General features: G+C 38.5%; 1 protein-coding gene across 15 annotated transcripts; it reads right to left on the bottom strand.

Moving 5' to 3' along the window:
• Positions 1 to 1,385: 1,385 nt before the first annotated feature.
• On the bottom strand, positions 1,386 to 27,255 carry LOC306867162 (target of Nesh-SH3-like). Of its 15 annotated transcripts, XM_079412715.1 has the most exons (22): positions 27,035 to 27,255; positions 21,495 to 21,674; positions 18,971 to 19,039; positions 18,650 to 18,782; positions 17,732 to 17,913; positions 17,600 to 17,652; positions 16,911 to 16,947; positions 16,047 to 16,124; positions 15,763 to 15,837; positions 13,844 to 14,044; positions 12,268 to 12,438; positions 11,437 to 11,502; positions 9,144 to 9,212; positions 8,842 to 8,955; positions 8,636 to 8,725; positions 8,304 to 8,513; positions 7,133 to 7,238; positions 6,456 to 6,535; positions 4,167 to 4,196; positions 3,388 to 3,546; positions 3,173 to 3,295; positions 1,386 to 2,737 (listed from the first exon to the last, which is right to left on the bottom strand). In XM_079412715.1, exons 1-22 carry the CDS (start codon positions 27,123 to 27,125, stop codon positions 2,622 to 2,624), a joined length of 2,433 nt encoding a protein of 810 aa, XP_079268841.1. In that variant the 5' UTR covers positions 27,126 to 27,255; the 3' UTR covers positions 1,386 to 2,621. The 15 variants fall into 15 exon arrangements, with proteins under 15 accessions (XP_079268841.1, XP_079268848.1, XP_079268849.1 ...); XM_079412722.1 differs by lacking the exon at positions 11,437 to 11,502 and having other exon boundaries at positions 27,035 to 27,251; XM_079412723.1 differs by lacking the exon at positions 13,844 to 14,044 and having other exon boundaries at positions 27,035 to 27,251.

The raw sequence follows: 27,255 nt of genomic DNA, 5'->3' as shown, positions 1-27,255 counted from the left end.
ATAAGACTTAACTCAATCAAAACTAATCCCAATTACTTGCAATATTTGCTGAGTAAGACACAACACCTTATTGTCTCACCCACTTTCCTGTCTACATATTGTCCTATTGCAATAAAGGCCAAAAATAAATCTTAAAAAAGGTGGCGATGATATCTCGAGGTCCTTTGCCAATCCCATTCCCTCTCTCCTATCAATGCTTTACTGTCTCTCTACTGTCCTGTCCAAAAAAGCCCATAACTATAACTTGAATGAATGAATCCTGTATGGACAGCTCTTCTTAAAACAACCCAAAACTGAACATTTTCCTGCCAGGTCTTAGTACTTTAGCAAACCCATTGTATACATATAAACTAAAGCCCAAATTTGCAACCAAAGTCTCGTCAGTAAACCCAAAGCCCCTTTAATAACAAACCAAAGTGTATTTGTGAACGTTCCCGGGGTCCTCCCAGCACGTGTTGGGACCTAAATTGGACACTGGACTTGTCACAGGAAGCTTAATTCTTCCTGGCTGCGTTCTTGCTGACACGCCAGGCACGGACCATGCAGTGGCTACTTTGAACGCAGCTATGAGAAGATTAAAGTGAGCTGTAAAGTCTGCAGAGAGAGAGAGTTGTTGATTTGTGTGAATGCCTCGCTGTTGAATACAGCCAATGAAGTTGTTAGGGTGGCCTGCAATAGATGAGTTTAGGTAAATCTTATCAAAATTTGAAGACGAAGCTGCTCAGAACCTCGTCACCCCATTTAAAGTCATTCCGTCTTTGTCTTCCTGTAAAATCTCATGGCTTTAAAACCCCAATCTGGACTTTAGACCCATTTCCCAACAAGCTCTATAGCCATACATATGTCATTCAATTGGCTACAACATTAAATTGCATAACAGCAACGTTTTTATGTAAAGTTGTGGAAAACTATGACCAAACAGATTGTTTTGCCATTTGTGCTTATTGGGACACAGTATATCGGTCCTTAATTCTGCCATCAATCCAAACTAATGTTTATATCTTTCTATCTCTCTCTTATACGCTCTCCCCTTCTTTCTTTTGGTTGGAAACCTAATAAAATCACTGAGAGGCATTTTGAATTTTATAGTCTTTTTTCCCCTCTAGCTTTGTGGTTTTCGGAGAATGTCCCTGTATTGGGTTTGGCAGGGCAAACTCTTCTCTTTTTCTAGCTCTGGAAAAGTAAAGTAATGCAGTAAAGCATGTATTGATGTTTATTTTTATAATTTGAGTTAGTGAGATGAGGCAAGTTGAGTGGAGTTTAATGGTGGTCAAATTCCCAGAGTTCCAAGTGTTAACAGACCCACCTGAGAGACTGTGTTTCATTGTATTCCCAAGAAATGCCTAAAAAAATGGTGCTACGACAAAGACAGGATACAGAGGATTAAAAAAGAAACTTTTATTATTGTAAAATACATACAGAAGAGAACAAATCCAGAACAACAACAAACAACAGTTTCATCGTACAAACAAATTCCATGAAAATACGGATAAGCCAGAGAAACTCTGCCAAGGGCTTGGCAGGGACAAAACTGTACAAATTATGGGACCCAGACAAGCTCTCCTTGAAGTATTACGATCTTCAAGACTCCTTGAAATTATTCAGTGAGTTAACACTCAAAAATCTTCTTTTTTTTTTTTTTTTTTTTAACTTGTATCATGTTTCACAAGCTTGAGGGGAAGGATTTTTAATTCTCTCAAAGGTTTCCTGAAAAAATACTCTCTCCATATACATATAAATATATTTGTGCTGTGCAAATTGCAAGTGTAAGGTTGTCCTTAAAATCTAGAACCATCAAATATACCAGGACTTACATTGGAAGACTATAGACATGGTACAAAGCATCTAAATGAATGTTAGTTTGCATGATCCGTGTGTGTAGATGTGTGTGCGCATGGAAAGACAATTATTATGTTCATCCCAACCCTTTGTAAACATAGACGTGTCGTCGTCTTGAGTCCGTTGTGTCTATTCTAGTGTGGGTAACCTGACTTGTTGAGCTAGTACAATGTGTTCGTAAAAGCAACATAGCGAAGAGTCCCAGCTATACATATCATCTGACATATCAGAGACCTAAACTAATACAGCTGCCTCTGGTGGTAGACAAAAGCCCAGGCTGTCTTTAAAGCGCTTAATAAAAGCCTGGCCCTTTCTCACTGGAAGAAAGCCAATGAAGAAACCACAAACTTTGATAAATAATATTACACAAAATATCAAAATAGTTTCAGGGAGCCAGCTTCCCAATATTTAAACAAGTATTTTTACCTTTCTTTTTTATGTTATGTTCATCACTTCAATGTATCTGAAGTATTTTTCTCATAATGAACAATTTTTTATTATTATTACTTTGTTCTAGTTACTGTATGATAAATAACAAGATGAGGCACTGTTTTGCTATTACATGTCACAAATGCACTCAAAAGTATTCCCTGACTCTTTGATCCTGTACACTATTATACATGGTATGAACTTTGGTGACGTAGGCTGAGGAGTGACTAAACTCACCATCATTGGTGGGGGGGAAACAGTAAAATAAAAGCATGTCATGTGACTTTAGCAGGCACTAACCCCAACCAATGAGAGTTACTCTTTAGGGTTCCTTGTGGACACTTGCTCCGGTCCTACCACTTCCCTGGGATTGGTGTACCGCATTCGTACCATGCGACGTAGGTGATATGGGAGTTTCCACCTATCTGGCCGAAGTGGACTGGCTCTTGTCTCATTGCTCTGTAAAAGCCTGAAAATCATCAAGAAAAGCATTAGAATTGTTTACTCACTCCTTTCAACAGTTTTGAAAAATGGGCAGGTTGCTTTTTTCCATGCAATTAGTCCACATGGGTACTGGAGATTTCAAGCTTCAAAAAGGATGCACAGGTAAAAACTTTAATGAAAGTGCTTTATATGACGTATAAAGCTATCATACGACAAGATTTGTGGGAATAACCAAATAATGATCTTCTTCTATAGTGAGCTCTTAACTTTTGCAAATTTTTTTGCAAATGGAGTTCAGAAGTGGCTTAAGAATGAATCATTTGGAATAGTTTTGTAAACTGGTTCTTATTCTGGGTTTGGAACGCCAAAAAGGTGAGTACATAATGGGATTTCTTGCATTTGCATTTCTTAACTAAAAGCACAGTAACATCATATTTGTGGTTTCTTGTAGTTTAAATACCTGGCCTGGTTGGTAGCTGGTCAGAAGGAAGCTGAGTGCCCGTTCTTCCATCCAGGAATGAGTCCACAAACTGGCAGTGGTCTTCACCGTGACCCGTCTGGTCTCCAATATTGTAGAATTTACCTGAAGGGATGAGGTAGAAAAGAGCTACCAATTTGTCATCTATTCTAGCACAAAATTAACCCAATGTAATGATCAGCTTTCGGAAAACTGACCGTTGAGGGAGTCGCTCAGGTAGATCTTGTATCGTAGGGAATTGCAGAGTTGGATGCCAACAAATTTGCGGTACCACGTCCTCTTGACATACTGCTTCCCGTTGCATTCGGAATAGGAGTCAGTTTTGAAGGGGAACTGGGTCCAAATGGCATCTTTACCTGAACGGCATGCCGAGAAACCCCAAGATGTTATTTTACGAACTGACAAGGCCAGATATTATGTTCTGGAACAGACTGTGCAAAACATTGTTTTTTTCAGTGGTCGTCTGAAAAGAGTACTGGAGTACAGACCCCATTTTTGTTTATACATGTGTTAGCAAAGGCCTGCTGGACATTAAGAGCTGAGGGGCTGCTCCATTAGTCTCTGTTTCCATTGGCTCCTCTCATAAGCTTGTCTTACTATTGGCTAACTTTGCCCTCTATATCCATTGTTCCATTACTCTGTCAATTTCGGCTAGAATAGACAATACACAGGAAGAAATCAAGGGAGATGCGTATCAAACTGGCCCATTCTTGCAGCTCAATGAGTGCAAGAAAGTACCGAGGCCCTTATTTGAGAGCAAGGATGGAGGAGGATGGTGTTATCCATTTTGGGTAAATGTTTTGTCTGGCTGAGAAATTGGTATGGAAGAAGTGAAATCATAGGAAGTCTCCACAGCTCCTTTACCCGTTCTTTTTCTTACTTTCCTCTACTAAGACTGTTCGTTACATTATCCATTTATTCAACAGATAGGAATTTGTCACCTGAGAGAAATAGGGTGCAAAGAAGAAACACGTACCTGAGACGTTCTCGCTTACTCGTGGATCCGCTGCAAGAGAAAACAGGATGAGAATAAGGAGAAATCAGAAATTATGGTTTTGTTTTAGAGCCACCAGGTCATAGAAACAATCAAAATGATCTGTAGACCATAGGAAAGTTACTGACACTAATCGGCCAACTCTGCATTGGCTATCCATGGGTGGGCAGAGTGCCTTAAGCAAAAAATAAAAAAAAAAGTACAATAAATTCCAACAAGCAGAAAATTCTTCGCTTTTCCAGCAGATTTTGAATCTCCCTTATGAAGAGAGATCAGCTGGCATGAACTAACCTGCCGGATCTGTCAAAGCTATAGGGGAGAGACTGAGCCTCAGCAGCTTTGGCGGTAATATCTCATCATTCAGTTTCCCTCTATTACTTCATACGTCATCGCACATATGGACTCTCTTTCCTTCCTATTTGCCTTTGCCCTGCTTTCCATTCTGTTGCTAGTGTCTTTCTTTATGCAGGCCAGACGAGGTTTTAAACTAAAGCCCCCTCCCATAAAACAAGATGATATGGCTCTTTATTTGTTCCTTTTTATGATATGTTTTTAGTGAGCTTGTAAGACAGGGAAAGGTTGGCTGTGTGACAGCACTCCAGGGGTTCATCTGCAGGCAGTGATAGGGCCAAATGTTACAACAGTACGGGGACATGCTGGAGTCATTATGTTAATGACAAACAACTCATTACATATATCTCTAAGAGATAAAGGAGAGGCCACAAATATTGGCTGACTTGCACAGGCAGCATGCAAAGTCATGGCAAAGCAATTTTCAGTGCTTCTCTGGGGATAGTTGCATTTTATGCCTAATGTATGACTTTAAAAAAAAAACATATTTTAAGAGAATATAGGAATGACTTAAGGTTAAACTATGGCTGAAATAAACAAACATTCAGATAGCTCCAGGACATCTCTTTCACATTAAAATGTGAAGATAAGTTCAAGATTATATTATTTTTTCTAGTTTAAAACAAATGTGCCAAAAATATACCTTTTGTAGTCATGGATTTGTTTAAAAAGCTTTTATACCATTTTAATAAAAATGCAAAATGCAGTCATTTTTTTAGGTACTTACAGATAAGAAGTTTCATTTTATCATTTCAAAAAGGTACTGGAAATATACCACCATTATCAGTTTTGGAAAGAGAAGTCACCAAAGATTGTTATGATAAAGGTCGGATTTCACTTCTGTATAATATGTTGGTAGAGGGCTCTCCGGAGTCTTCTAGCTCTCGTTTAGGAGCATGGAGTAAGGATCTTAACGAGGAGATCACATCAGATTAATGGAGTGAGATATGTCAAGATGCTCAAGTACAAACAGTTAATACAAGATTAAAGTTGTTGCAATATAATTGGCTTATGCGAGTATACATAACTCCAGTATTGTTAAACAAATTTAATGAAAATATACCGGATACATGTCCCAAGTGTAATGTTTGTAAAGGTACCTATTTCCATTGTATATGGGAATGTGAAGAAATATCGAAATTCTGGAAAGAAGTGCATAATATGATTGGTAAAATAATAAATGTGAGTCTTCCTTTTGAACCAAAGGTTTTTTTACTGCATTTATATCCTAAGCTTAAGTCAAAGGAATGTATCTTTATTTCTATGGGTATCTTACAAGCTAAACGCCTCATTGCATTACAATGGAAGAATCTAGAACCACCCAGCATAAAAAGGTGGCTCAGGGAGATGGTACTGAATATGTCAATGGAGAAAATTACATATGTTATTAAAGGAAAGGGTAAGACTTTTGAAGATGTTTGGAATCCCTTTAGATCCTTCATAGAGAAGGAGGATAGTGACATGTTTAAGGAGACAATTGAAGATATGTGAGACTATAGGATGTATTTGTATTAAGAGGTCTTAATATTGTGGGTGTTTTTTTTTTTTTTTTTTTTTTTTTTGTGTGTTTTAATCTATTAGTCTTGAGGATGTGAGTCCTGTACAAATTGAGATATGCTATGTTGTAAAGATGCAAAGACATCAATATGTGTCTATACTGCATTTTGTAGTTTTGTTCCTGGTGTGTATGTAATATGTTGTTAAAAAGTTAATAAATATATAAAAAAAAAAAAAATGCAAAATGCAACCATTGAGGGAAAAAAAATGCATTTTCCTTGCACCTTGAACAATGTACAGTGCATCACACCATATGACTTTGATTTGGGGGACCAAGAAGTTTTCTTAAAATATTATTACTATTTTTTTTTTCTAAGAAATAATTCTACAAGAAAAAAAAAAAAAGAATAGAAAATGCATTACCAGACTCTGTGTTGAAGGTCACTGGTTCACTGGGCGGCCCTTCACCGAGTTCATTCTTAGGCTTCACCTTGAATTCATAACTGTAAGTAAAGACAAAGACAGGTGATGGAACATTACGTTTCTGCTTTGATCCACATAAAACCATTAGATATATTCCATTTCACATATAATGTTATACTCCTCACACAGCAGGCAGTCTGCTTAATTTAAAATTATTAAAAAAGGATTTCTGTATTGGAAACCCGGTGGGTTGTTGTCAAATTCCAAGTAAAGTGAGGTTCTTATTTCCTGTCTTCTGAGCCCTGCCACTTGATATATTTATTCTGCAGAGTCAGAAGACTCAAAGTCTGTGGCCCCCCTTTAATGGATCCTCCATGTGTGATGTAGAGACATTACCAAGGCCCACGTGCCTCGAGATGCAGTCCATAGGAAGCACTGGTTTATATTGTGTCACCAGATCTTGAGCCTATATTCTGCCCCATTAAAAAAGCTAGCAAGTGTGGTGGCTCCCCTACAGCCAGACCACAGAGCACACGTCCAACACCTTGTCCAGACCTCAGGATGCATGTAAGTCCTAACACGCCTGATATTTGACACTCACATCAACTAAAATACATCTGTCAAATTCAGCATGGTGCCTTATATATAGAGGTTGGAGTTCTGCATTGAGACTGTACCTGCTCTCTGGTTTGAGGTTCTCCACAGCTGTATGAGTCTGATTGGTGGTCAGAATGGAAACCTGTTCACCATCAGGACCTTTAGTTGTTGAGATAACCTCATATTCTGTGAAAAAAAAGACAAATGAAAAGGAAATGGATTAGGTATTGATCAATCAAAGTTGAGGGTTATTATTGACTGGTCAAAACTGACCAATCAAAGTTGACCAATCAAAGTTGAGGGTTACCATGGAGTGTAAATCTGACTCAGATTTCAGGGTTAGACTCATAAAAGTTGGGGGGCAACTAAAAGTAGTGTTTGACTGATCAAAGTTGACCAATCAAATTAGAGGGTTAGTGTTTGACCGATCAAAGTTGAGAATTTGTGTTTTACTTGACTCACTGTGGAAGATTAGTGTTTGATTGTTCAAAGTAGAGGGTTAGTGTTTGTCCGGCTGAAACTGAGAGTAAGTGTTTGATATAGAGTAGACGGTAAGTGTTTGATCGATCTAAGAAAAGAGTTGGTGTTTGAACGATCAAAGTTGAGAGTTAGTGTTTGAGTAACTCAACGTAGAGGGTTACTGTTTGACCGATCAAAATCAAGAGTGTTTGATTAACTCAAAGTAGCATTTGACCGATCAATGTTGAGAATGAGCGTGTTACAGATTCAATGTAGAAGGTCAGTGTTTAATCGATGAAAGCCGAGGGTTAGTGTTTGTCCGGTTGAAGTTGAGAATTAGTGTTTGACTCAAAGAAGATGGTTAGTGTTTGATCAAACAAAGTAAAGAGTTGGTGTTTGACTGATTGAAAATTTAGAGTTAGTATTTGAGTGACTCAAAGTAGTGACTGTTTGATTGATCAAAATAGAGGGTTAGTTTTTGAGCAAATAAATCAAAGGTTATTATTTGACTGATCAAAGCTGACCAATAAAATTAGAGGGTAAGTGTTTGATGAATTAAAGACAAGGGGCAGTATTTGAAGGATCAAAGATGATTAGGTTAGTTTTTGATTAAAGTCAAGGATTAGTGTTTGAGTCATACCTTAAATCTAAACTTTGATTCATCAAAGGCAAGGTTTAAATAAATTTGAACACCACAATTTATTACCCATTATATTTCTTAGACACAAATGGGTATAAACCAATAGACATAAGACCATGTTTTTTCTTTGACGATCCACTCCTTAATCCTACCTGTTGTCTCATTATCTGTTTTCTCCCAATCAAGAATAATGAAGGAGGGGCAGCCTTCCACGGTTACAACAGTAAGGTTGGATGGGGGTGTTCTTGGAGGGTTGGTGACATTTAGTTCTCCAGCCTCCTCCTCAGGGAAGTAACTCAGAGAGGTGGTGATGGAGCAGGGTTCATCTGGCTTCTTATCTGTCTTGTAGATCACATGTGGAGCTGGACAACAACACATTTGTGTTTAAATTCAGATTCTTCTTTGCTTTGGCTATGAAACTCAAATGTGTATCATTGAGAGTATTTGGCATGCAAGGCTACAGTAGTTAAGAAAGTCTTATTACCAATGTAGCGTTCTTTGCCCATGGCATCGACTTTAGAAGCAGGAACAGAGCTGAATACTGAAGAGTTCTCCCATGTCTCAAATCGGGGTGCTAGGACACCAAACATAAACAGTGTCAACTATATTTACACACCATGTACTCAAAAGATGTTTAACCTTCAACAGAACATTAAAGATGATAGTATAAAACATCCCATGAAGACAAACCTGTCACTGTAGGAGAAGATGTTGTCTTTGGTTTGGATGGTTTTGCTGTAACAGGTGGCAGCTTGGGTTTCAAGATGGAAGCTTTGTCCGGACTCAGGCCTGTTATCTTGTCTGCTGTTTACATAAACAAGTGAATACGCAATGTTTTAAACATAGCATCTTACCAAGCCGTTTAGTGTTAAATGGCAGAAAAGAATGTCAAACCACATTTTTTATTCACATTTTTGTGGTTTTAATTTATGGTGTCCCATGAGCTGAACAAAAGTCTTTTGTCTTTTAAGTTTAATTGACATTTTACCCACCTATTCCTCCAGGTTTGCCAACAAGATTAGGCTTTTTTGCTGGAATAGGAAGACGTGCAGCTGGTGAACCTGTAATGATGGAAGCGAAAGTCATGAAGTAAAATCCTGCCAAATTCAGATATTCTACTTTCCCATTTCCTTAATCTGTTTCCACTATGAAGAAACAAGCAAGCGGTAAGACGAGACGAAAATGGCACCTAAAGCTCTATAACAGGTAAAAAGTAGCCCTTCCCTCTAATCACCACACATTCTCATAATATTCACACATCTTCATCATGTTCTCTTAACTTATGATTTTATGAAAAACAGTGGAACACATCACTACCACCCTCAATTTGGTTGAACTGCTTTCACATTTTAGTGAAACACCTAAAATGTGTCCCTTGAAAACACCTGTTTTCAATTAACCATTTATGTTATAGAGTCAAATATCTAACGATAATATAATATATCAAACTCCAACAGCAGAAAGTTGCTATCTCAAAATATATGAATTCAAAATATGGAACACAAGATGAAATGCCCTCATTCTGAAGCACAATGTGGTCAAACATAAAATCTCCTAAAATGAAAATACGGCTTTTCAAATCTTTTTCCTATTCTGTGGAAATTGGAGTATCTGATACTCTAAATAATAAAAATTGAGCATAATGCTTGTTTACCTTTAAGAACCTGCAATTTGGACGCTTTGCTAAACGAGAGTAGCAAATTTTGAGGTCAAACTCACTTGTGAAGTTAACGGCAAATTAAATAAAATTCCCTGTTTTCTTTCTGATTGCATGGATGAAGTCTAAACACTGGCACTTCAACTGCCTTTCAAAACTTCAGTTCTCAATGCCATCTTGCAGTCCAGCCAAAAGCAAACAGGCTAGAGCATGTGGACTCTTCCCAGGAAAACTGATTCAATTTACATCCGAGGCACAAGTTGTGAAACCCTCAGTTCATCACAGGGCAATCAGAAGGAGTTCAGCTCCCTAAACCCTGTGGTACGAGTAAAAACTGCAAAGCTGGGTGGCAAAAAAGCCATACTTTGCTGAAAATAAAACTAAGGACCAACAGATGTCATACTTTTGCAGAGAGAAAGTAATTTCCAGAGAGCTAGCCGAGATTTTTGGTGGTGATGCCTGATGTTTTGGGTGATCTAAAACTGTTGTGGTTAGACGATTTTAGGCAGTCACTGTCAAACAAATCTGCCATAGGTCCTCTCTTCAATGAAAGCCACGAGCCAGCCATGATCTCCTTAGATCTCTAACTTTTGGTCTGTAGAAGAGAATTCATGCCAACAATTTGAGCTAATTTTGTTGTATTCCACTGTTTTTGCACAAGCTGTAAGTAATGAGATGTGCCAATCATTTAGCAAAACTTATTTTGTCCGTGATTGTTTCTTAGATTTCTACTGATCATGGCAGCAGTAATTCATCAAATTATCAAATAATAGGGAATAGTGGTACAGCCAAACAAATATCCAGATGTTTAATGTAATTACCACTTTACAAAGTATACCTGATTGCAGAAGTCTGCTGTGTTCTCCAAAATCAAGACTAATCAAAACCGATATGCTGAAACTCTATTCATAATGCTAAAGCAATTCTTGGTAAGCTGCCCTCCAACATATTTTGCCATGCTAACTTTGTTGAAAATAACAGTAAAGATAATTAATATTTCATGGATAAATACCACAATTTTGTCATCTTTTATAATCTGCCTGTTTTTGTTTCTGCTACACAGATAAACAATATGACAGACCGAAAAAGACCTCATGCCACATGGAAGCTTGTGACTACAATAAAGCATGCAAGTCGTCATGCACACAATGAACTTTAACCAGAAGCAGCTACTGTACTCTGCAGAAGTTTCAAACATTACTGATGAAATGCACAAATAAAAGAGCCACAGAATGTTACAAGACAGTTTAGGACATTGCGGTGGGTTTCTGTGTCCTCCAAAAGACATGTTTTTCTCTTGAAAATAAATGTCCTACAGCACCATGATGGTTTAGAAATTAAAGAAACCAATCTGGGGAAAAGCTTTGACAATTACACCACAAAGCTCGCGACAGCATGGGATCTGCAGAAGCTTGCAAAACGACAACAAACGTCAAAGACAACATGGCAGATTTGCGAGCAAATGGGTTGACTGGTGAATGAATGGACGGATGGATGGACAAACACGAGTTTACAGGAGATTATGGATGGGAAGGACACCAACATGAGCACATGGGCTGCGTCACAAACAAACTTTCTGCAGGTTAATGATGGCTAACACACACAGAGGACGAGTTGGCTCTGTTTACCCATTCTTGTTCTGGACCATATGGCTGGTTTGGGGAGAGAAAGTCCCTTATGGTGCTCACCGTTAGCTGTTGAAGGGGAAAAGAGTGTGTGTTATGGAGAAAAGGAAGACTAAGGTAGCATCATATTGTTGTTTTGCTGAAGTGCACAGCAGCTGAAAATAACTGGGGTTTTACATAAAGAGTTATAGGCTGCCGCTCAACTACCTGAGGGGAAGAAAAGCTTTTCAAGATCAGATTAGTGCAAATGTTGGCAGTCTGTGTGCCCATCGGGCTAAATCACACATACTTCACTGACAGTAAAACTGTCAGGTGTGACAGGTTATGATGGCCGGTTTGCACACACACCACATGTTGCAAAGGAGAAAATGTGGCTCTTGAAGAAAGACTGCCCCAAGAGAACTGCAACCAAAATAACTTTAGAATAAATAGCTGACAGGGGAGAAAAGGGGAAAACTTGTTTTCTTAAGTATTTTTGTTGATTTTCTTTATAAAAGTAAAAGTATAAAAGTAAATACTTCATAGAAAAAAAAAAACCATAATAAACATAATATATGTAAATAATCTTGGATTTCATACAGTATTTTAACAAAATTTGGTGTGGTTTAAAATTTCTGAAATATCCCCTGAAAACAAATTTTCAATTGAATTGAATTTGTAATAAAATCGTCTTTTTTTGCTGAAAAATAAGACAAAAATACTTGTGCTGGAGGAAGGAGGCCTGTTCTCCAATAAATAAATAAAACTAATAATAAAAACAAGAAAAGCAGAAAAGAAAAATAGTAAAAGAAAGAAAAAGACTTGGGTAAGAGGGGTAAGAGTAATGACTTTTACCCCCATATCTTCTGGAGGAGTCACCAAGCCTGGGGGAAGAAGGTCTCATGCCATTAGAGAGAGAGAAAGGGTATCTGCCCAGTGACGTCTGGTTCCTGGTGGTCACTGTTAAGACTGAATCAACGGGTTTGGGTGGAAGAGAAGAGATGGAGTCTTTCCGGATGCTCTTACCTAGATTAAAAAAAACAACAACAACAGCAGCTTTGGTTATGCCTTGTCAACTCTGGGAGGTACTGCATGTTGAGGCAGGTACTGTACATTCATGTGAGGGCTGCAATTAGTTAAAAAGATTTGCCATCTGTGGACTGATGAGAGACGTTAAAGTAGGCTAGCTGAGTTTTGGGTAACAAATCCGATAAGTTGAACTAAAAGTACAAGTACAGTAAGAGCTCCTTTTAATGAACAAGTGCCTACAAAGGCAGCATCCTAGCTGAAAATACCCTCTTAAGTGACTGATTTGAAACACTTTCTCTAGGTAGCAACTCAATTTACAGTTACAATTTCAATAGTTTTGTGTTAGCATGTTGCTAAGGTAACAGCGCAACATTTCCAAGCATTTAAAACACTTGGAAATATTGTATAAGGTTGCATATGTTAGCTCATTTATAATAAAATTTTTATTGATACTTTTTGGTACTGGAAGAATTACATCTATAATTATAATTTATAATTATATAACTATAATTTTCCTGCTTTTTTCATTGCCTTGAATGGATTTTATTACTGAATTTACATAGCAATGCATCAAGGGATTGGCTTTCCCACATTGGATGTATGCGATAATCAAGTTGCATACATTTTGGAACACCTATGATGCCTAAAAATACTGTCTACGTAGGCAGCTTCCAAGGTTTGAAATAGAAACGCTACTGTTTATAGTAAAACTTGAATGATGTGTGCATTTAACAATAAATAATGTCTGTTCTGACTGCAGTAAGACTAAATCTGATTTGCTGATGATTGCAGTAAAGTGCAGCAGTGCATTCCTGTGAAGACAAAACATGGTGTAGGGGGAGGATACAGGAAAGCTGTGATTTCAGACAATAACACAAACATGATATACACCGATGGGACAGTTGTGATATAGCTCACCTGACAGAGCAAATAAATGAGAAGATTATGTGAACTGATGTCACCGGTTCTTGCTGTTTTTACAGGCGGTCTCGCTCACATAGACTACAGACAGCTCTTTCTGTAATCCATTGAGCCGGAGTGTGAAATAATGTCTGCTTGTGGATGAAGTTACCAAATTACTTTGTTTGATTGAAACGTGGTTTGAACATCCATTAATTTCCTGCGTATCACTTTTCTCCAAAACCACCCCAAAAAGTGGAGAATGAACTGAATAAAGCTTTGAAGTATGATATTCTGGTGTTTAGTCTAAGTTTGCGGTGGTACAACGCATAGCCAAAGGTTGAACGGCAAGCGCCGAAATAAAATACCCAAGTATCTGTGTGGTAAATAGTGACTCGCTGAAGCAATATGTTATTTTCTCGTTACTTGTCAACCATCAGATCTTGAAAATAGTATTTTAAAAGAACTTTAAAAAAGAACAAGAAGGAAACATAGGAATTACCAGAGGAACTATGTGGCATCTGAGTGGCACTAGGTGCACTGGTTTGGGAGTGTCCGTGTGGGGGTGTCCGGGTACTGCTGGGTAAGGAATAGGGGGTAGGGGTGACCGAAGGACGGGAGGGTTTAGTGGATAGGAGTTGGGGAAGGATGGGAGGGATATCCACCAGCTGAGAGGAGTCATTTCTAACATGGCTGTCTGAATCTGTTTAAGAGAAAGGGGCAGATGAGCTCTCCATGCTGGAAAAAACCAAGTCCTTACACCTCAAGGTGGTCAACCAGTTGAAGATGGCACACCAGCTTAGCCAAAGTGGTCTATCAGCTCAAATCAGGTTAACCAGAGGTTCTACCAGGTGGTAGGGCAACTGATAATCCATCTAGTTTGTACCAGCAGTTTTGACCACCTTAAACTGGTTTTACCTGGATTTCCCAGCAGGGCTGATTATTGAGACCATGACTGGAGCAAGTTTCCTAACAGGGTGTACACTCCTAAAAATAAAGGATCCAGGGGTAGGGTTTCGCAGTGATGTCATGGAAGGTTCTCCAAAGACCCCTTCAGTGAACAGTTCTTAAAATAACCATGTTTTTCTTAGTGTGAAGGGCATTATAAAAATATTTTGTGGAATGGAAAGGTTCCATGGATCTTAAAGGTTCTACATGGAACCATCAATGCCAATTATCTTTATTTTTAAGAGTGTTATGTGAAGAATGTTTGGTAGTTGTTTGCATTGCAATCATATTAAACACATCTGTAAAAGTTACTCAGTTCCATCCCATTGACTCTTGATGGTATGGATGCTTGAGTGCCTGTTACCGACGTTGAGTATTTGTTTTGACAATTTTGTTAGGGGGGTTGAGAATGAACTTAATGACTTTGGTCTCATAATCAGTTTGGCTCCAGGTGGAAAAACACAGAGAGAGTTGTACTGTTATCTTATCCAGAGTTCAGAGACAGAGGAAGACAGGAAAGGAGGTGGGACTCCCAGAATTCTGCCTTTCCCTGCTAGAACTAACACGTGACTGATTCTTTCTCTGCATGCAGTGACTACATGCAGACTGAACAAAGGCCAGCAGATCAAAATGCAAAAACTCTGAATGAAAGGGTTGAAGAGATCAGAAAAAGAGATGGTTTTGAAGCTCAGGAGATGAAATTCAAGATGAGGATAGACTGTAAAACTATGAAAAAATTATTTCTACAGAATCTGACTCGAATAATGACTGACAGAAAATAAGTACTCTGCCATTACTCTTGCCATGGTACTCTTATGGTAACCATGTTTAAATTGCATATTCCCATAAATCATGGTAATATTCTTTTTAATTAGTGGGATAAGATTTAATTGTGCCATAATTTGCTGTTATACCACTACATACTGTATAAACAAAGGATTTACAGTGACACAGAGGGACAAAAAGAAAAAAAGGACAGAAATAAAGACATAGAGTGCCATTTATGGCCACAGTAATAAAACAGATGGGGGACTGAGGAAACTAATAATTTATAAGAGTTATGATGTGATTGACAGGTGAAGAAATGATAGGGGACTGAATGGGCAGAGATGAACATGACAGGGAAAGAGTTGATTGGTGGACACAGAGAGTCTGACTGGTGCTGATGGGTGGAGCGTGAGCAGGCCTACAGAGACCGCGCCAATGCGTGACCATGCGTGACCACAGAGGGGCTTTCGCTGTGCAGCACCTTGGGAAAACTTACACTCACACTTCCTCCTCACTGTGGAGGCGACTGGTCAGGAATCCTCATCATGGCAGGATTGGGACTTTCTAACTCAACGTTCTTACAAGGCATGCCAGCATGCAGCCAATCATAACAGCAGATGTCTTTAATCCCCACCCACACTCAGCAAAGCGATTACCAAATGACTGCTCATAAGAGTGATTTAAAACAAAATTTCTCTCGGTTACCCAATGGGAGCTGAGGCCATTTTGGCTCATTGGCTCTTGGAGCAGCCACAGTTCCTTGCTGGCCCATTGGTAGTGCTGTGGGAAATAATGCAATGTTTTCGTAAATGGATAAGAAAAAAAATGATAGAGAAAAAGTGAGCAGGCATCCTCAACAAGGCTCTTGAGAGGGAGAAAGTATTGGATGTCTTTACTGTGACTTCAAATGCCAGTTTAAAGCGAATGACTGGAATAAAAATAAAACCTGTGTGAGAGAAGAGTGCAGAGAGAGTAAGAGGGGAAATTACCAAAAGATGTCTTGGGACCTCCATTAACGCCTGTGTTTTTGGGCAGTCCTGGCTGGCTTATGTTGTGGTATACAACAGCTAGAAAGGAGATTGTGAAGGAAGAAACCAACATAAAATGCTTTCAAACAGATCTCCAAAGAAAAAAAGCACTGAATGCAGTTTGACTCATTTTGTATGGACCGAAACACAGATTAAAGGAAAAAAAAACATTCACCCAAAAATCATCAATCTGTGATGATTTACTCTTACTTATTTAAACAAATAACCATGCAGCATACCGTGACCAGGATTTGTCAAGCTACAAAAAAGGCTGCCATGGTTTAAAAATGACAAAAGCACCCTAAAGGTACCTACGCAAGTAGCTTAACCGTTTTAGCTTAATATAGAGACAATTATAAGTCATTTATAGGTTCAATTTCCCACAGTGTAAACACTGCTCTGCTATCAAAACATTACTTTGTTTATTTGAGCATAGCAACACTGCCTCAACCAGTTGTGTAAGTTTGGGGCGGAGATATCTATTTTCTCGACCAATGGCAGACTGTGGTCATTAGAAGCATGGAAATGATACAGTTCACCTTTAAATGTCATTATGTTCATCACACAAACTCCAAATGGCCAAGAACTACTTGTATTGAAAACATTTTTTTTTTTTAGTTGTCATTTTTAAAGTTTGACAGCCCTTTGTTACCATATGCTTTAATTTAATGGAAGAGAACAGTGTGATTTGTCCAAAATTATTTTTGATTTACAGAAGGAAGTCATGCAGGTTTGAAATGACATGAGTGTGAGTAAATGACAGAATCTCTTGTTTTCTTTACTATATATGGGGCAATTCTTAAAAGTAGTAGTTGATGGTCTTACCAGGTAGAAGTGGGAACAGACTGCTGTGGGTTCCAGCCTGCAAAAAGAGGGTTACATACATTTTTTTTTCCCTTCCCTCTTTAAAAAAAAGTGTAGAGTGAAAGAGCACAGAACAGCTTTCAGTCTTCATATCATGTAAAAGAACTCTGTAATCAGGGTCTCTCCACCGTGTCTAAAGTGTTTCTGAAATGCCCTGACAGGCATGCATTATTTCCAGCCTCCACTCAGAAAATAAAGTCCATTACACACATACATATGCCAACAACTGGATTCTTAACTCAAGAGATTGAGAATATGTGAGAAAGAGTTTGCTCGCAGGCATATTTCTTTGTTTTTGTGACAGTTCAAAAACAGACCATGGCGGACAAGAAACTAGGAAAGGCAACTCTGGCAAAGCATGGTGGGAGAACAGCTAAACCATCTTAAACCATTTTAGGCAGGCACCCTAGACTTGTTTAAACTGGTTTCTTAATGGCCTAACCTGTTGGTTACTTATTACATATTAAGTTCTAAATAGTCTAAATGAGATCTTTTTTATCTCAGAATGTGAATATGGTTTGAATTAAATTATGGTAACATCAGACAAACAATAAAAGTTGTGCATGGCATGTGCTTTTCCCTGTTAAACTGTTGAGGGTCCTCTATACTACAGTATATACAGCAAGTTCACATGAAACGACACTACATACCAAAGTCTTGACAATGGGTCGGTTGGGCTTGTAGGTTATCTGCATGTTTTTGTCTGAAAGCAAAATGGTATGATCATCTTTCAGGTTCCTCAGCCAAAATAACTTTGAATCGATGCTTGGGTTCTCTATTACCTCCCATGTTGGTGTTGTGGATCACTGGTTTGCTCCACATTCCACTACGGTCATCTTTGTTGGATCGGATGCCAAATTCGTAGGGTGTGTTGGGCTTGAGGTTGTCGATTACGGTATCAGATGTGGGGCAGGTCTGGTATATCCACTTCCTGTTTCTTTCTCTATAGCGAATGGTGTAATGCCTGGTTCAAAGACACATCGGTTATTCAAGTATCCAGTGGACAAACAGCTCAAGGGTCATTTCTACACCCTAGCTTTGGCATCAAATGATGATGAGGTCCCACAATTTTAACAAACTGGATATGCTATGGTCAGGCTTTAAACAGAGGGGCTTATGTTTGGTGTATCAAGAGCATTGGTACTCGACTTTAGCTCCCAACTGTTTTGGTCCAGGTCATCATTTCCAATGGTCTTTCCAAAAGTCTCCCATTAACAGAGAAAAAAAGTTCACATACTTCTGCATATGAAAACCAGAGGGAGTTAGGGAGGCTGAGAGTATGTCAGTGCATCCCAAAAGTGCCTGTATCCTCAAAAAGCATTTAAATATGTAGACGCACACCACACCTGCAGTGGCAGGGATCCATATCCCACAGTTTTTTCCCCCTCCGTGTAGAAAAACATTGCACTCATTGAATGGGTCTCTCGGTTACGCGACATAAATCCAGTCTCCTGTCAGTGCAGTGAGAACATTGAATAAAAACCTGCACTGCACTGTAAGGCTTCTGAGGACGGGACCCCTAAATGCTGGAGAAAGGGTGCCATGATATTTAATTATCTTTTTTCCCCATGTTTTTTAGGTTAAATGGTCCCTAAATATGAAGTGAAGTAAATTAAGTCTTCCTCTGGGATTTAGGGCACTCATATGGAACATGTTGGTGGAGGAAAAAGTAAAATCCAGATGTTCTCTGTGTAACTCACCCATCCTCCAAGCAGTCGTTCATGATGTTTCCTTCATAGGGTGTCTTTAAGTAGGTTCCCCAGGACAGAAGCACAGATGTTGGCGTGACAGAATCGATCACCAGATGAAGAGGTTTGTCCAGGTTCACCTTACCTGTTTCAAGCCCAAATTTATTCAATGTTACCAGAAGCTAATGCTAACTGAAAGTCTTCAAAGGCTCCCACTGGTTTAATAGGACATCTGTTGCATATTTTCCACTAAATATACCCTGCCATGGACTATTTCGATTTTTAATCCATTGCCAATACATTTCTTATTTTAAAATCTATTTTGCATGCTACCTGTGCAGTGCTTCTTCACATCATTGGTTGGGATGGGCTGAACAGCTACCAGGTATTTTGGCTCAGCATCTGTGAAAGCAAGCATCTCAAGTTATTTAAGGGTTCAAACAAAACCATAAAAAGGGACAATTTCATGGTTCAATTTAAGTTCCTTTCATGAACTCCCAACGAACATGAAGGAAATAACCAAAAAACAAGAAAAGAAATGTAAAGGCTACAACACACTTCAACAAAAGGTTGACCCTTGAAGACTCCCATGACTGTGCGTCAATGTCAACAAGTCTTATAAAATCAGATAATTTGACCTTTTATGACAGAGGATCCCAATCCTGGCCCTGGAGAACCACCAACATGCATATTGTATGTCTCCCTAACCAACACACCAGATTAATTTCATCAGCTCATTAGTAAAGACTCCAAGACCTCAGATGTGTCTGTCAGAGAGACATCAAAAACGTGCAGTGTTGGGGGTTCTCCAGGACCAAGATTGGGAACCACTGTTTTATGACATGGCAATGTTAGTTTAGGTTGTAAAAAAATATATTTACTTTGACAAATATATATCAAATATATTTAAAAATGTTTTGTTCGTTATACCACATTATACCAGTCATTAAATTTTACATTTTGTTTAAAATGGTGTAAAAGTTTGTCCTAATGACTTATGTGTGATTCAAGCTAGATTTTCTAATGGCCTTTTCTGTATCAAGAACACTTATTTGTCACGGACCCACAATTCTGAAATATTCTGGTAGACTTTTGTTAAGTAAAATGTCTTGAGTTGTTTAATGTGAAGCTTTTCACACAGTTTATTGCTCTGTGATGACAAAGGTTTGCTAAACATCCGTGTTTCCACTGTAACAGAATTAAACAGCACATTTGCCAAAATTTGATTTGTTGGGGTGGTAAGTTTGTTATTTATGCCTTTCTAACAGTTATGAATATGTACACAGGAAAACTCATTTAAACAAAAAAGCCCATTAGATTGACACAAAATGGGTCATTACCAAAGTCCACAACAATCTGGACATTTATCAGTGTGTGTGAGTGTGGCATGTCCAGTTGGGAAGACGCCAGTAACTGCTTTCGCCTTTCGACCATCTGTTGTGCACGTGTAACATATTGAAATCTCAGCACACACTGTAAATTCAAGTGAAATGATCCTTCAGCCTGCAGCCAATATTGAATAATGATGTGACTGTGTTTTCCTGTGTTGGATTGCATAGGTATAGAAGCCAAAAACTGAGAGGCCCTTCCTTTTGGAACAAACAATGCTTTGCTTCTGGATAAGCGTGTGAGCGTCAATGTGTAATTATTTTTATGCTTGCGTCAGTGCTTTCCATTGAGTTCAACTTCAAAGGCCTCGACTTGAAGGTTGAGACCTTGTCCACTTTAACCTTACATGATGTTTGCCATCAACACTAGTGACCAGGTTTGCATTTTCTAGCTATTAAAATTCTGACACTGATGAGGCGATAACAATTGTCACGTCATGGCCGTTAACCAATAAGTGCCCGATTCTACAGAAAACATACACTTATTTTTATGTTATGGCTGATCACTGATAAAAGGCCAATATAAAAATTCTAGCAAAGTTGATTATTTTCATGTTATAGCCGATAAACCGATAAATAGCCTATATTTTTTCTATAAGCCGATAAAATTCCATACAATTCAGTTCAAATAAAACACTAAAAGGTAAAATCACTGTTTTAATTGCTGTAAGTGAGCATGAGCATAACAGCATTATAGTGTACAGTTTGAAAATGGACAGTTATTTTGAGATTTGCTAAAAGTTACATAGTTTTTTTTTTTTTATATTATTATTTTAAATTAAATTAAAAGTTAATTTTGAATGCCAGTAAACATGATAAAATGTAAACATAAGACACTTTGGCATTTCTTACAATTAACTATACAACAATTAACTATACAATATTGGCCGATACCAAATTAAAAAAATCTCTAACATCGACCAATAACCAATATAGTACTGATAAATTCACAAGTAATTGCGCTCTGTTATTCCTGCACAAGTAAAATGAAGCACCAGTTGTAAAAACTAACATTAGCTTTAGGGTACCTATGACCTGACCTTAACCTCCTCAGAGTGAACTTTGGGGTTGTAGCTCCTGGGAGAGTGATGATGAATGGACAATAGGAAGTTATTTTACAGAAAAACATAAATGTGGTTAGTGTTGCTGGGAGTAATATGCAACCGTTTTACCTTGTCAGGCGTGATGTGTGGCTTTTTGATGATGACAAATACTGCGGTTACCAAACCTTTAACAAATAGAATCCATTTGGGGTTCAATTACAGTTTGTGTTTTCAAATAATGGAAGAGTTGGCACAAACAAAGGTGTGCAAATCAAGACGGTGGTTTCGATGGGTCAAGGAATCAGCGTTTGTGGTTACTCCTCCATTCCCGTGCTAACCCACAAAACAACATTAGTGATTGTTTTGTGGGCTTCCTTCGGGCTCTTAAGCGAAATAACGGCTGCCTGTGGTTAAATTCAAACTTACCAATCTCGGTCTCAAAGGGTTCCCCATTTTCTGGAAGTTGAATGAACTGCTTGGAGAACATACTCGAACCATAGCCTAAGATGTAGCCTTCAAGTTTGACATCAGGGTTGGGTCGAACGAACTTCAGAACTATGGTATCCCCAGTAGCGTTGATTCGAACCTTCATATTCTGTCTTCTTACTGTGAAAAGGAAAATATAGTGTTTGAAATACTGTTAACTGGCTTAAGAAACAGTGCTGCAGCTCTTCAAACGTTCTGTTTGACATTCAATGGCAGTAAAGAGGAACTGCACAAAAAGAGTGACTTTCAGAACACTGCAATTAATAAATGATTAATTACTTAAAGAGTAAAGAGTAAGACTTTATGTTTCCCATGTGTTGGATGGAGTTTGTGAATTTATGGTTTTATTGATTTATGAGGCCAAAGGGGAAAGGAGGAGCGCTCTTTTGAGGAGCGCAAAAGTGTGTGCCATGAAAATCATCGTTGAGGTAAATCAAGGACAATGGCTTTCACAGTTGAGCTCCTCATCACTTCCCTCAAAGCACAGTAGCATATGGACCTCCAATATTACACCCTAGTTATGCAGCATTACATTTAGAGGAATTATGAGTCTTTGAGGCTTTGTACAGTTTCGAGAATTTGACACAGACACACATTTAACGTGATCTGATCATTATCTTTTCAATCATGCGCCAAGCAATTCATTATAAATTACCTCCTTTTATACCAGCGTTGTCTTTCACTGCCATTTCATTGGATAATTTGCAGCATGGAAAATGTCTAGAGTCAGTCTCAGCCCCATTCTAAATCCAATAAGCCACTAGGCTGAGTGGAGATTTTTCCGCTTCCACCTTTTTCCCATCAATCAGAACTGTTTAACGATTACGCTAAGTTAAAGAGGCCACAAAATGTCCCCCTTAAACTGATTTAAACTGGTTGGTCTGAGCCATTGGAAAGTGATGTGTATATTTAACTTTATAAGTAATTGCAAGCGTGGCAGGTAAAGCTAATCGCCCCTATCTGTCAAAGTCATGATGAACCACCACTTTAACCAAAGCTCTCATTAGTTAAGCTTATTAAATGGACAGTTCAGCCCAAAATATAAAAATTAAATTCTGTCATTATATACTCACCAAGCTAAAATCATTTGATGTCTTCGGAGAAAAATATTTGATATTTTGAAAAATCTTCATGCAAATCTTTTCCAAACAGTAACAGTTCCTGTTGACCACCAAAAAAGCACCATAAAAGATGTTGTATTAGAAAGCATTTTAGTGAGCTGATAATTCAAGAATTGCTGTGACCAGATCATTGAGTCAATGAGTAGAATGCAAAAACTGGATCAGTGGACAAATTGTTCTTTGGAGACCATTCTTTGGATGAACTAGATCATTCACAAACAACTCAGTCTGACTTGTGAACTGGAACAACCAGTGCACTGAACAGAATCAATAAAACATTCATTGATCCATTTCTTGAGTTTAACTCAACTGATTCAGTTGCAGCGTCTCTTTATTTAACAGCTCACCAGAGGGGAGCTGTTGTTTTTTGATGTCAATGATCACTGCTTGAAAAAGAGCTGCATGAAGATTCTTATTGTATGCTATTACTTTTTGTGTTCAATGAAAAAATAGCAACATGCAGGTCTGCAAAGACATAAAGGTGAGTAAATAATGACATCATTTCATTTCTGAACTGTCTATGGAGACGTCTTTCAAATCACCCTACACTGAAGCATAGACGTGGAAAGCCGACAGACTAATTCAGTAACTCGTCTTAGACTTTTGAAATCACAAACAGAAAAGAGGAAGCGTGTGTGGTCAGGGAAGCTGCTGGATTTGTACAAGGGAAAAAATACAAACCACTAAATCACTGGGATCATTGTAAAATAAACTCCTCAGTGAAAAGCACTTGAAAATGAACTCTACTTTAGGTGTTTCCTATGTACCGTATCACTTTGATTAAGTATAATTAACAGGTAGGCGCAGTCTTGTTTTTTCATCTATTCATTCAGGTGTCTCTTTCAATTCCTAAACCATGTCTATGTAGCTTTAGACTGGGGCCAAGGTTCTGAGTCACGGAAAGGCTTGACACTTGTGGTAGAGTGGTGTTATTGGTTTACCTGTTCTCACCAGCTTGTCACCACAAATGCTTTAAAAGCTGTAGCTGAGGGATTTTTTCCATTCCCACCATCTAATCGTTTTACATATGACAAGTATCGTAAAAAGCCGCTTTGCAGTTACAAGAGTTTTACCATTCCAGTGGAGGAGGGCTGGACAATGGTTTGACCTCTGTGGTCAAGGGCAAGGAAAAACACAAACATTTTTTTTTAGGGAAATCATGCTGGTCAAATCTGGTGTTTATTTATTTATTTATTATTTAAAAAATAAATATTTTATTTATTATACATTCCTATTTAAGTGCCCAACTGTAAATAGCTAAATTACATTATTCATATTCTAATTTCTTATTAAAGGCCCATTAGCACTAAGTGAATTAATGCAATGTCAAAGAAAAAAAATACTTCCAAAGTTCATCAATAGTGTGCAAAAAAATGTTTTATCTTAAGGGAAAACAAAAGCTAACAAGCCAAAGTCTTATATTACATTTCAGTTTAGAAAGAGCAAGTTGTCCAATCCCTAAAGGATTCAATAACTCAAGTAATATTAGGTTTTTAGCCAAGTCACGTTGTGCAATTCACTTTGCTAAGTAAATAAAATTATCTCTAAATTGTCGGATTGCAAATAGATGAAAAAGAAAATGAATCCATAGAATCAACGATTCTTTTTTGAATCCAAATATTTAATGTTGTAGCTTAAAAATCCAGAAACAGAGGGTGGGCAAATAACAAAGATATGGAGGAGAAGCCAAAGGGGAATGTATATCTCATTTGACACCACTGACAAGCGTAATCATGCATGCTCTTTCCTGGGGCTGATGTTGAATGATTTCCAGACTCAGACTGACCAGCCCCCATCCAAAGCCTTGCCCCAAGCTGTGATCTGTCAGATACGGTCCGTTTTTAGCTTGTGCATGAATACGGCCAGTTTTTATCAGACGTCTGGCACTTGAAACATAATTTACAAACACACTGATTTTCAGAAGGGTCAGTTTGATTCACAGCATTCCTCCTGGACTGAAGCCATGCTACACAAGGCACTTGCCAGGTCTGCATTTAAAATCAGTTCACTTTGTCAAATCAACTTATTTCATTCGTTTTTTTTTCATCATGTTCATATCTTTAAATAAGCAATAAGTTCACCTCAAAGAGTTAAAATTCTCACATCCTCCAAATCTATATGAATTACAGATAAATAAAAGTGTTTTTAGTCTATACAATGAATGTCAATTGGGTCCAAACATTTTTGTAAAAATATTTTGTCTGCATACAATTTTAATTTGTATTCTTATTCTACAAAATATCTTAATTTGCAGAAGAAAGAAAGCGATGCAGTAATGAAACACCATGAGGTTGAGTAAATGATGACAGATTTTCTTTTTGGGTGAACTCTTCCTTTAAATCAGCACTTTTCATGGAAAATCCAGAAATCTGGTCCTTACGTAGAACTCCAGGCTCTTGCGCACCATATTACAGGACAAACATGACCCAAATATCCAAGAAGATGATTTAAAAAATGGCACTAAACTTCAGAAGAACCAAATCACCTGAGGGAGTGAAGGGAGTGTAAATCTACTGTTTTCCCAGACTTCAGCAAATCATTCGTCTTTCAGGCACATTTACAACAGTTCTGATCTCTGCACTCAACAGCTGTTCTCCTCTCCCCTTCACCCCCCAAGTCCTTTCATCCTTTTTGTCTTGTTCTGACTTTTCTGAGGGGCTCATTTAGACACGTTTTGATATCACCACAACCAGTATTAGTAGCTTATAGATGAACCTTGATGGCTTACACCACTCCCAAGCACACACTCATTAAAAATTCAAATTCCCTTTATAGTGTTTGGCTTTGGTTCTCAGGGTGCATTGTGAAGCTCCAGCGCTTGCTTTTACAGTACAGCTGCCTGCACATGACTTGTTAAGCCGTCTTTGCCCCGCGGCAATTTGAAGTACAGTAACAAGTAGAAGCTATGTCTGAGCGGGGCAAACATGTAGACATCTCAGACTGCTGTGTCCTTTTAAGTTTTCACTTTATCAATCAAGTTCATCCATGCTGAACCCCCCCCCCCCCCCCCCCCCCCCCCTTCAAAAAAACCCATCTAAAACCAGACTTTTAACTGGTTTTAGATAGTCTAGAAGATCTCCCAGCCTGGTCATGATTGTCTTACCTAGTATAGCTGGTCTCCCAGCCTGACCAAGCTGTTAAGCTCTTTTGTGGAAGTGGAACTCGCTCAAACGTGCCCCAAACCACTCTAAAACCAGCAAACTAGACTGTTTCTTTTCAGCAGGGATGAGATGATTCATTTTCAATGTGTCTTCACACTGTTGCACTCAGCCCCGCCGGTAATTTAAATTCTGTCTTTTTGTCAAGTCAACATCCATAAAGAAACATAGTTGGCCAACAAAATATAAACACAGAGCGCTGCTGGGCTGATTGACTAGCTGTGCTGAATGACGCTTGGGACAATAGACAGGGCACTGAGCCAGCACAGACATTCCTCCCCTCCGGAGATGGAGGTGGTTTTTAATAGCTGATAAACGAGTGCTGATAGTGAACCGAGAGCTTGTATTACTAATGCTGTATATAATCTGAGCACCCAGGGACGCTGGGAGCTAGAGATCTTGAAACGATATGCACTACATATGCACATACACCTATGGCACTTAGGAGGCTGGTGCTGGAACATACGTAGACACACACAAAATGCACTATGTTAAGTAAGCCCTATAACACACAATCAAGTGCTATCATGGAATATATACACACACGTACACATGCAAAAAAAAACAAAAAACATTGATTTTGGTCAGCTGCACACACCATGAGGTAACCATTATTGCTCTACTGTTTCAAATTTTAGCCTATCAAAATTAAATGTAATTTTCCAGCTGGCAAAGACAAAATATCAAAGTACCTGGCTGGTTTCTGAAGTTGGATTCTGAACAATGGCAGACAAATTGCACGTGTCTCATTTTCCAGTACCCTTCAGGCTCCAAATTAATTTTTTTCCCTTTGCAGAGTTTGGCTTCACCCCCAACTGTAATCATGCTGCATATAATTCCCTTAATAATCTGCTCAATGCACGCCCAAATGCACCTGCAAGTGCAAAATGCATTGCAAGTTCTTAAAAATGAATTAAAAATAAAACCAATGATCGGTTCAGGGCATCTTGCAAAGCAAATGCAACAGGTTAATCATAATGAACCTTCTCCTGCTTAAAGCTCAACACCTGCAACTCCACAGAAAATCTTTTTAGCATCAAATTACAATCCTAATTTCACAAGAACTACTCTAGAAATGCATGATATTCTGAAACACAAACAGGTGCATCATAAAAAAACACAGTGATCACCAAAACACATGAGTACCCCATGCTGCAGGGCATGACACTGTGAATATGTGGCACCGTGGTGCTGAACTTGCCTCTGACTCTTTGTGCTGAGCTGCATGCAAGGAGGAGAATTCCTGCGAGTGTCAGAAGGAAGCCCAAGTGAAGGACAGTGCTGCCTGCCATGGTGCTCTGCTACAATTGAGAAGGGATGCTGCCCGATTTCTCTAAGACTGCTGCTTCTGGTTCTTCTGCTGGTGCTGGTGTCAGGTCAGGACTTCTTGAGCTCACCGTGTGCCTCTGCTGAGTGATAGAC

Source organism: Barbus barbus, assembly GCF_936440315.1.
Source record: "Barbus barbus genome assembly, chromosome: 49".
Lineage (NCBI taxonomy): Eukaryota > Metazoa > Chordata > Actinopteri > Cypriniformes > Cyprinidae > Barbus > Barbus barbus.
The sequence above is the reverse complement of the archived record's forward strand: the minus strand, read 5'-3'. Positions and strand labels throughout refer to the sequence as shown.

What these genes read in the sequence shown, in the direction of transcription:
- LOC306867162 (XM_079412715.1), bottom strand. Translation starts at nt 27,125, where the DNA reads ATGGCAGGCAGCACTGTCCTTCACTTGGGCTTCCTTCTGACACTCGCA. An exon ending in ACCCTTTGAGACCGAGATTG is followed by an intron (nt 19,040 to 21,494) that starts GTAAGTTTGAAT and finishes TTGCTTTCACAG; the next exon opens with ATGCTGAGCCAAAATACCTG. An exon ending in GACCCATTGTCAAGACTTTG is followed by an intron (nt 16,948 to 17,599) that starts GTATGTAGTGTC and finishes CTCTTTTTGCAG; the next exon opens with GCTGGAACCCACAGCAGTCT.